Source organism: Megalobrama amblycephala, linkage group LG11 (assembly GCF_018812025.1).
Source record: "Megalobrama amblycephala isolate DHTTF-2021 linkage group LG11, ASM1881202v1, whole genome shotgun sequence".
NCBI classification, from domain to species: Eukaryota; Metazoa; Chordata; class Actinopteri; order Cypriniformes; family Xenocyprididae; genus Megalobrama; species Megalobrama amblycephala.
In genome coordinates this window covers 22,343,361-22,354,273 of record NC_063054.1, presented here as the reverse complement: position 1 = coordinate 22,354,273, position 10,913 = coordinate 22,343,361, and the positions used below count along the sequence as shown (strand labels likewise).

The 10,913-nt window shown below is 37.2% G+C and overlaps 1 protein-coding gene across 2 annotated transcripts in view; it reads left to right on the top strand.

The window, feature by feature from the left end:
• The first annotated feature begins 389 nt into the window (after positions 1-389).
• mdn1 (midasin AAA ATPase 1) overlaps positions 390-10,913 on the top strand; it is a 65,212-nt gene continuing 54,688 nt past the window's right edge. For both annotated transcript variants that reach the window (XM_048206751.1, XM_048206750.1), the window contains exons 1-16: positions 390-686; positions 2,443-2,669; positions 3,132-3,356; positions 3,458-3,565; positions 3,669-3,861; positions 3,974-4,183; positions 4,325-4,456; positions 4,883-4,986; positions 5,131-5,245; positions 5,333-5,508; positions 7,730-7,811; positions 7,989-8,084; positions 8,653-8,765; positions 9,459-9,607; positions 9,694-9,754; positions 9,858-10,069. In XM_048206751.1, coding sequence (XP_048062708.1) covers positions 591-686; positions 2,443-2,669; positions 3,132-3,356; positions 3,458-3,565; positions 3,669-3,861; positions 3,974-4,183; positions 4,325-4,456; positions 4,883-4,986; positions 5,131-5,245; positions 5,333-5,508; positions 7,730-7,811; positions 7,989-8,084; positions 8,653-8,765; positions 9,459-9,607; positions 9,694-9,754; positions 9,858-10,069 — 2,299 coding nt within the window. In that variant the 5' untranslated portion in view covers positions 390-590. The remainder of the gene's footprint in view (positions 687-2,442; positions 2,670-3,131; positions 3,357-3,457; positions 3,566-3,668; positions 3,862-3,973; positions 4,184-4,324; positions 4,457-4,882; positions 4,987-5,130; positions 5,246-5,332; positions 5,509-7,729; positions 7,812-7,988; positions 8,085-8,652; positions 8,766-9,458; positions 9,608-9,693; positions 9,755-9,857; positions 10,070-10,913) is intronic.

Below are 10,913 nucleotides of genomic sequence, written 5' to 3'. Positions count from 1 at the left end.
TGTAAAGATAATACATTTTAAAGCTTACATCGAACTGTACGAAACATGTTCCATATAATAATATTCATTGCCCTTATTTCAAACATTGACTACAGTTATCTTATAGACGAAATTACAACCTTACTTTTTTGTGTCTTATAAATGTTTCTAAAACACAGCTCTGTGTTGTTGATTGACCACATTTGATGAAATCCATTTACATTTAGAGGATTAATGGAAATTACATACAGCTGTAAGATACACACAGGCTTAAGAACAGTGGAGCCCAAAATAACATATTTAGTCGAAATTACTGAAGCGTTTTCATACAAAATCCTCTCACAAAAGCTGTGAGTTTGCAGCACAGAGAGCGTGTCAGCGCGAGCTCCGCGAGACACAGTCGAATGACCCGGAAGTGCTCTTCATTTACTCACATGTGGACAGGGATTTTAATACTGACGGGAACGTGCTCGCTGTGTTGTGTACAACCTGGACAGCAAAGCGAGTGATGAGTCTTATAGTTGCCATCACGTAAAGTACTTGGAATATTAAAGCCTTTATCATCCGAAGAGACATCGTCGGAAATCCCTATATTCACGACAAATGATAGAATGGAAAACCTGGAGTTGAGCCTGACATCTCTGGGTGCAATCTCAAGACATATCGAGAAAAGTCACAACGAACTCAGCAAGTATCTCTCAAAACAGGTGAGACTGCATGGCCCGAGCACTTTATAAGACCGTTATAAGACGCTTTCATCTGTTTAACACATGCAGAGTACAGCGTGTGTGTCACACCACACTGTCCCACGTTTCTGTAGTACACATGCTGCTCCATTGGTTGTTTATACAGATGTAATGATTGAAATTCATTAGTTTGAATTAGTTCATTAGTTAAAAATTTAAGTGTTCTGTATATTAGTCTATTTGGGAAACCAGTGTTGTTTTCGAGCACAATAGATTATTTTGGTCCTGTTGCAACATAGTTTCAGTAGTTTGAGTTGTTGAAGCATGCTGCCACTCTATTATTTTGACAGATATACAAGAGGCACTGATTACCTTAGTTTCATCAGTATTCCCTTACATTGATGTGAACGTAAACCAGGTTATAAATTCATGCTTGAATATCTATCATAGTTTGGAACCAATCCAAAAGTGGGTATTTCCAATAAGGATATGATGATGATTACTAATAAGATAAAATATTTCTGTAAGACATTAGAATTAATTTAGTAGAGAATATTTCAGTATTTTAAAACACCCGTTACTCATCCTGTTTATTATATCATCATCATCATTATTATTAGACATTTTTTCAATAAAAAAGTAGATATCTATGAATTAAAGGTGCAATATGTAAGAATTTTGCAGTAAAATATCCAAAATCCACTAGACCAGTGTTATGTATTTTTTTGGTCTCTTCAGTACTTACAATATCCCAAATGTTTACAACTATTTGTAAATCGTGAGAAAATTGCAATTTTAACCAAGGCTCTGGGAGGTGTGAGGAGTCGCCTGTCAATTGCATCATACTCGCGTTAACCCTCGGTTTCCAGTTTTAATAGACAAGGGAACAACTGTTTTGATATATTTGTAGACAGAAAACTAATTATTGTTATATAGCTCAACACGATTAGTCTTATTGTTTAAATCTAATTTTCTTGGTTTTTTGTGAGTACCATGCTTTACCTTGCCTCAGAGAAAAACACTATTTTGTCAAGTAGCTAACATAGCATAATCAGATGCAGCTTTATTTTTAGTAACAGTAATACAGCATTTTCTCCATCATACAATATATTTTAAAATTAATTGCATGCCATTTATCAGCACAAGCCATCCAGCATTTAATATGATATTCTAAAATCAATCCAGCTTACTGCAGTGTGCTCACAGCAGCCACCGAGCGACTCGCAGAGTAACGTTATAACATTTTCAACACACTCAAATGTATCTAATATGATAAACAGAGCTGCGTTACCTCATACTCATGACCGGAAAAACGGAAGCAGCGCCGGTGACTGTGACATAATAAAAGTTCTGCTGCTCGTAAGGCGTGTTGCGCAATCACTCCAGCGGCCTCATTCAGCTCCCACAACACTCTGTCCTGCTCTGCTTCATACTACAGTAATGTTAATAATCGCATCCATGAACATGATTTCTTCCCGAGTCCTATCCCAATTGTTTTCCACCGGCGATGTGAAGACCACATTCCGCGCTCAAACTTGGCGTCATCAAGCTACGCCTTTGTTTAGAATAGTCCTCTAACGACCTCTAGCGGACAGAAAATCTTACATAGTGCACCTTTAACAAGAATGGAAAAAGATTTGTTGGAATATATTCAGCAAGATCTTTTTAGATTTTTGTTTGATTCCATTGGGATACTTCAATATTATTGTTATTACATTTTCTCTTTATGTTTACTTAATTTATTCATTTTGACTGGCATAAATTGTTCTGCTTGTAGATATGGAGCCAGCAGGACAGGCAGTGCATATTGGAATGTCTTGCGCAGCTCCTGTTGGAGAAGGAACACACTCTCCTCATCGCTCGTCACTTACGACCACTGATCCTGGACCTGTTGGAGAGGAATGCTGAGAGGATCAAAGTAGACGTCAGGCTGAATCATGACCTCCACGAGCGCTTGTGTGTGGCTCTAAGCAAACTTCTCAACATCAGTCCAGATGCTCAAGCGTAAGTGATCCTTCAGAATTTATTCACAGCAGGGTTCCCATTGGTCTTGGAAAACCTGAAATATCAGGTCAGTTTAAAACAATGAAAATTAATGGAGATAATTCAATTGGGAAAAGTCATGGGAGTTGCAATTCCTTAAAGTATGCTATTCTTGAAAATATTTTATTGGCTGGATATTGCATTTGTGTGTATTTGTTTATTTGTGAATAGCCAGTTTATTTGTTTTGAGTCAGTTCTTTTCAACCTTTCACATCTGTTAAACCAATTCATTAGTGTAAATTATTTGTTAGCATATTGGTTTGAGTTTGAATGATTTTAAAAACATAAATCTTATTTGAAGAGATCATGGAAATTAATTAGTTAAAAAGTGTGAGATGATGAATAACAGATGATGTTATATAATAACCAATTCAGAACAAAAGTCTAGCATGTCATGACCAAGTTTGAATTGTTTTTTCACAGGTTTGCAACAAGGTATTTCAGCCGCTCTCCTCCAGTATTTCAGAGGCTCTTCTTCACCAGTGAAGAGGCTGCCTCCATTCAGTATGGGCCCAGACGGATGAAACTACGGGACCTGATGGGGGCCACCCTCCGCTTCCTCCAAAGCGATTGTGAGAAGTTCCGTGTCCTGTGGGACTGGAGTGCCTGTGTTTCACAACTTCTCACAAGTGACGTCATGGTCAGAAGGTACTGCAATTAGCACATCAATCACAGGCTCTCACAAGTCCACAAAATCACTAGAATTTGTATATACATCTTTGCTAAATTTTTCTGTGTTTTTGTTAAAGCTACACTGCCCAGTGCCTTGCCCTGGTGTCCCACATGACAGACAACCAGAAAACAATATTTTTGAGGAAGGTTCTTTCAAGTGAAGAGATTCTGCATTTGAAAATGAAGTAAGTTTGGATATCTTTTATTTTAAGGTGTTTTTTCTAGTTGTTCAAAAGTTACTCGCTAGCATTAACTCTTAAACAAAATTACAATATCACATCTTTGTAGGTCACTTGAGGAGACACAGCAGCTGGAAGTAGAAAAGGCTCTGGTTTTGGCCAATCAGGGCTCAGCAATATGGCGAAAAGAGAGGGTTAATAAGGTCACCCGTGGTCAGGTGGTGACAGAAGACCTGACGCAGAGCGTTACTGTGGTGTGTGGGGTGATTCTACCTAGACGGATGCCACGACAGGATGAACAGGCAAGACAGTCATTCAAAAAGACAATATTACGCTTATTAAAAACCAGATATAATATAATATTATGGGAGAATATTGTATGTATTGTAATGTCACTACATCTGTCATTATCAGACAAGTTTAAGGAATTTGGTGCTGGTGGATTCAACGTGTCAAAATCTACGGCGACTTGCCATGGCTGTGGCCTCCCAGAAACCCATTCTTTTGGAAGGGCCAATTGGGTGTGGAAAAACTGCTCTTGTTGAATATCTAGCTGCTGTCACAGGGCATGTTAAAGCCCCTGACATCCTTACAGTTCAGCTCGGAGATCAGACCGACAGTAAGGTGAGATCTGTCTGACTTTATAATTTTTGAATATTCTTTCCATTATTTACACTTTGCTGCTTCTAGTTTTACCATATTTTTAATTTACCTGCTGTGAAGCACTTTTTCTATATATATTTTTCATGCCTCTATTTTCTGTAGATGTTGCTGGGAATGTACCGCTGCACAGATGTTCCTGGAAAGTTTGTGTGGCAGCCGGGATCCCTGACCCAGGCAGTCTCAAAAGGTTATTGGATTCTGCTGGAGGATATTGATCATGCTCCTTTGGATGTGGTATGTGGTAAATCTACAAAAACAAACAATCTTTCATAGAAATTTTTCTGTTAGGACTGTCAAAGTCCATAAAGTGTGGGCAAAGATTTTTTTATTACTGAGTTATTGCAGATTTGTGGCATTTGTCGTTTGCTGCTGCATGTATTCAGGTACACTATGCGTAAACTAAATAGTGCAGAATTACAGTCTGTTAGTGACAATAAACCAAACAATACTTTTTTTTTTCATTGAAAATGTTGTTGAAATATTTTGATGTTAATTAACTATATATGTTTGGCCAAATTGAACTATAGATAGAAACAATTTTTTTTACTAATATATATATATATATATATATATTTAGATATATTTAGTTGAGTAAATGGTGTGGTTCATATTTACAAGATCAGTCCACATTTAAACATGCTTATGTAATTTCCTCTGTAGATATCAGTTCTGCTCCCTCTTATGGAGAACAAGAAACTGACAATTCCAGGACGTGAGGACTGTATTCAGATGGCCCCAGCATTCCAGTTTTTTGCAACACGAAGGTAAAATAATTTGTGTGTGTGTGTATGTCTATATAATATAATATAATATAATATAATATAATATAATATAATATAATATAATATAATATAATATAATACAATTATTTCTAAACTAAATGTAATTATTAAAATCATTATATTCAGGACATTTTACAGCGGAGGTGCTTGGCATCGACCGCAGAGTACCCATGCTGCACTTCTGGACAAATACTGGAGTAAACTGCAGATTGGCAACATGAGCAGAGAGGAACTTAAACAGGCAAGCTATGCCTTTACAATGAAATAAATTTTTTGATGACATTTTTCTTTTTGTATTCAGTTTCTACATTTTTTTTTCTCTGTTCAGGTCCTAATGAAGAGGTACCCTAACCTGGCAGTGGTGGTGGAGCGTCTTTTGGACATATACTGCCAGCTAACAGGTGACAGACATCTGATCAGTTCCAGCCCTCAGGGTCCTAGTGCAGCCCAGAGCATATCAGATGAAAACATCACATCACTGGAGGGCAGAGGCCTATCACTGAGGTAACGTCATACACTCTTTTATTACATGCGAAATTATTCCTGTGTCTAACGTTATAATTTAATGTAAAAACTAATAGCGTAATGATATAATATACGAATCTATGTACTGCAGGTTTCCATACCATTTCATGCCAATTTGAACCTTTCTCTAAATAGTTAATTATCAGGTCAGAATTTAATTTGTGCAGTTTGTTTTATAATGCCCATGGGCATTTCCAAAAATCCCTGCATTGAGAAATGACACCATAGACTCATCGATAAATGATGAGTGTCATTTCGGGCCTCTACATGTAACAAATAGTTCAACCAAAGCAGTGACGCTACATTAAAGCCCTTACTCCATTGTTGCATTAGAGTTGTGATGTATCAGTCTGTGCCCATTGTGTAGTCGGCCTCAGGCTGTTCATCAGCTTTCCACTGGACCCTGCTGCAGTCAATGATACATTGATCTCTCTGTCCCCTCTGTGGACCCCATCCAGAGACTCAGTATGAGATTCGAGCCAGGGCAAATCATTTACGTAACTAGCTTTGTATAATAGATACCACACACTGACATACAGTGTCATACCTGTCTTGTAGATGGTTGAGGGGGTTGTTTGTTTTTATTTTATGATTTTTTTTTTTTCACCTGTACATATTCAAAGCATGGTACGGTTTGATAAATTTAACTTTGCAAATTGTTATTTTGTTTTAAGCTTTTTTTTTTCTTTTTTTGGTGTTACTACTAAAACAACAGGAGCAGTATTTGCAAGTGTTTATATTAAATTAAATGGGTAGCCAAAAATATGCCTTCATTTTAAATCTCTGAAAGTATGTCATATATAGAGGGCTGTTCTGTGAGGAGAGATTCAATAGTGTGGAGACCCTGCTGTTTCCAATCAATACACTTCCACTTCCTCCCTCAATCCCCTACTGGCATGGGGGTCTTTGTAGAGACCCTGGGTGAAATACAATTTGAGCAGCCAGTCTTCCTGTGGTCATGCCCCATAACAATGTTTTGGCCTGTGTGATTTCAATTGGAAGTAAAAAAGAAATGGTTCACCATGGCTGCATTTATTTGCATTTATTATATTTTAAAATGTAATTTATTTCTGTGAATGGCATAGCTAATAGAATAGAAAGTTCAAAAGAAATAAAACATTTATTTGAAATAGAAGTGTTTTGTTATATTATATATGTCTATTACTTTTCATCAATTTAATGTATCCTCACTGAATAGAAGTATTCATTTTTTTTTTTTTTTTTTTTTTTAATCTTACTGACCTCAAACGTTTGAATGGTACTGTAAATATGAATAATTAATTTGATATTTATGGTTGTAAATGATCTAAATGTGAATTCCTAAAGGATTAGTTCACTTTCAAATAAAATTTTCCCGATAATTTACTCACCTCCATGTCATCCAAGATGTTCATGTCTTTCTTTCTTCAGTCGAAAAGAAATTAAGGTTTTTGATGAAAACATTCCACGATTATTCTCCTTATACTGGACTTCAATGTCCTCCAGACGGTTGAAGGTCAAAATTACAGTTTCAGTGCAGCTTCAAAGGGCTTTAAATGATACCAGACGAGGAATAAGGGTCCTATCCAGCGAAACGTTCGGTCATTTTCGAAAAAAATGTAAATGTATATGCTTTATATAAACAAATGATCGCCTTCCAAGTGGTTCCGCCAAAACCGCACTTTCGTATTCTTCAAAAAGCTTACGCTGTATGTCCTCCAACTTCCCTATTCTACTTACGGACAAAAATGGAACTGGCGCTGCGTTCGTTCCGTATGTTGAATAGGGAAGTCGTAGGACATACAGCATAAGCTTTTTAAAGAATACGAAAGTGCGGTTTTGGAGGAACCACTTGGAAGGCGATCATTTGTTTATATAAAGCATATACATTTACATTTTTTTCGAAAATGACAGATCGTTTCGCTAGATAAGACCCTTATTCCTCGTCTGGTATCGTTTAAAGCCCTTTGAAGCTGCACTGAAACTGTCATTTTGACCTTCAACAGTGGAGTCCATTGAAGTCCACTGTAAGGAGAATAATCCTGGAATGTTTTCATCAAAAACCTTAATTTCTTTTCGACTGAAGATGACATGGGGGTGAGTAAATTATCAAGAAAATTTTATTTGAAAGTGAACTAATCCTTTAAGTTACTTTCTTTGCATCCATGTTTTGTTTGTAAATGCATGGTAGTACAACATGTTTTTTTTAACTAATGAACAGGGACTTGCTGAAGTGGTGCGAGAGAATCTGCTTAAATTTTGACAGCTCTTGCGCTTCCACAGCACAGAATGTGTTTCTGGAGGTGAGTGGCTGTAGTTACCTTAATCTGTCACCTATCTTTATTTATGTTTTTTTGCTTGTTGGATCATATTATTAATAAAATGTTTATATGTTTTTTAAATATTTAGAAAACAAGAACAGTAATACTGAAAAGCTGTGCTGTTATAAGCTTAATGTTTTTTTTCTTCTTCTTCTTCAGGCTCTGGACTGCTTCACTGCCATGCTCTCTAAATCTGAGAGCAGACTCAAGATGGCAGAGATCATTGGCAGCAAGCTCAACATATCCAGAGAGAAGGTGGGACTCTGCACAACTCTTATCTCTTTACTGACACAAGCTGTTACATGGGCACGAAAAACCTGGAAATAAATGGGAGTTTTGCAGTTCCCTGTGATTTTTTTTTTTTTTTTTCATGTCTGGAAAACTTATTGAAATGACAAAAATCCTAAAAATCCTGAAGAGTTCATAGAAATGGCTGTAAAATACTTGTTTTGTGTTGCTCTAAAAAATTCCATTGCTTGGATATTGCTTGTTGTGAGAGCTTGTGTATTGTTGGATACATTCATAAATGACTAAGTCCTTGGTCAAAAAGTGTGCATTATAGTAATGGTGAATGATTTCTTCATAATATATAGAGACAAAGTAAAATCATATTTCACTTCATATTCAATAACCTGCAACTTTTTGAGCAATGTTGCTGGGGAATGTTGCTTGGGCAATTTCCCATTGAGAATGGGCAAAAAATTTCTAGTATTTTAGATCAAAATTTGTTGCCCATTCTCAAAGGGAAAGTGCCCAAGCAACATTGCTTAAAAAAAGTTGCCCAGTGTATCATCACCTTAATACTGTCAATGTGACATTTCAGGCCCAGCACTTTTGCCAGATGTACCTGCCCGCGATCACTGTGACGGAGTTGGAGGTGACGGTGGGCCGTGCGATGTTACTCCGCAAGCAGAGCGAAGCGGTGTGGCTAAGCATGTGAGATTGCATTATCAGAGTGTAACATTAGCCATCCCCAATAATCTGTTTCACAGTCCCTGTCTGGCACTTCCCCTTTCAATTTACTCTGTTACAAATGGTGTCACTGTGCTACACTATCCCTTGTGTGGAAGGCACCCTGCTGAGAAATTGAGTCAACTCGGCATTGATTGGTAACTGTGCTGTTTAAGACAGAGAATACAACAGCCTAGAGCAAACCAGAGGAAAATTTAGCAGGATTCCTTCATTGGTCATGATGAGTATGAACACTTTGATTTAAGGATAGTGATTATTAGAATTTTTGGAAATCCCAGAGAGATCTCATTGTAAAACTGGTTTTATGTTTTATTTTAAAATGTGTACTAGCCAGTGTTGGTATGTTAAAGGGTTAGTTCACCCAAAAATGAAAATTCTGTCATTAATTACTCACCCTCAAATTCATGAGGAATATGATTTGTCTATAGACGGCAATTTAACCACCACTTTCCAGATCCAGAAAGGTACTAAAGACATCATTAAAACGACTTGACCGCTGTGGTTCAACCTTAATTTTATGAAGTGACGAGAGCACTTCCAGGTTCTATGCCAGAACACCATTTGTAACAAGCAATCAAGCAGTTGAGATGCGCTATTAAATAATACTAAAATAACGCTGGTCGTAGCCAACATATTTGACATGTATCTGCCCCACAGAGACAGACAAACATTTGCTGCCACACGGCCATCCTCGGTACTTTTGGAGCAGCTCTCGGTGTGTGTCACTAAAGGGGAGCCTGTCCTGTTGGTCGGGGAGACGGGCACAGGCAAGACCTCTACTGTGCAGTACCTGGCAGGAATGACAGGTAACACACCTAAACTACGCTGAGCGAGTAGGTTTAACACTGTGCATAATTCTCAATTCCTGCTCTGTTCTGCTATACCCTTACAGGACACAAACTCAGAGTGGTCAACATGAACCAACAGAGTGACACAGCTGACCTACTAGGAGGGTGAGTAGATGAGTGATTCAGGATTTGATATTACAAATACGTAATATACAAATGTGATGAATGCTCTTGGTTTATTGCTGACCTTGATCTGTTATGATTGAAGGTATAAACCAGTAGACCACAGGCTCATTCTTTTGCCCCTGCGGGAAGCATTTGAGGACCTCTTCTCTCAGACGTACTCACGGAAACAGAACCTGACCTTCCTGGGGCATGTCCAAACCTGCTTCAGAGGAAAACGCTGGCAGGACCTTCTGAAGCTCATGGATCATGTCTGCAAATCAGCACTAACCAAGGAACTACATGATAAACCCAATGGTAATACTGAAGGTTCAAATAAATTACATTACTTTTTTAAAATTAATTTCTTATGTTGCTCATTTCTTTTGAGTAAAAATTTTGTTGTTAGGGATAATCCACAGCTAGGTGTGTATAAATTATTTTAATGCATGACATGGAGGCAATGAATCACCCGACACGCAGCAAAGTTAATTTGAAATCGTTTAAAGGTGCAATATGTAGGATTTTCTGTCCGTTGAGTGTGTTGAAAATATTATAATGTACGTTACTCTGTGCGTTCACTCGGCGAATGTGATACACTTGTTGCACACTGCAGTAAGCTAGATCGATTTTATAATATCATATTAAATGCTGGATGGCTTGTGCTGATAAATGGCATGCAATTAATTATAAAACATATTGTATGATGGAGAAAATGCTGTATTACTGTTACTAAAAATGAAGCTGCATCTTATTATGCTATGTTAGCTACTTCACAAAATAGTGTTTTTCTCTGAGGCAAGGTAAAGCATGATACTCGCAAAAAAATCAAGAAAATTAGATTTAAACAATAAGACTAAATGTGTTGAGCTATATAACAATAATTAGTTTGTCTATAAATATATCAAAACAGTTGTTCCCTTGTCTATTAAAACATGTAAATATTAAAGCGTCTTTGGTGTTTCCATGGTTTCTACAAAATAAAACCGGAAACCGAGGATAACGCGGGTATGACGCAATTGACAGGCGACTCCTCGCACGTCCCGGAGCCTTGGTTAAAATTAAAATTTTCTCACAATTTACAAATAGTTGCAAACATTTGGGATATTGTAAGTACTGAAGTGAACAAAATATATAACACTGGCCTAGTGGTTTTGGATAT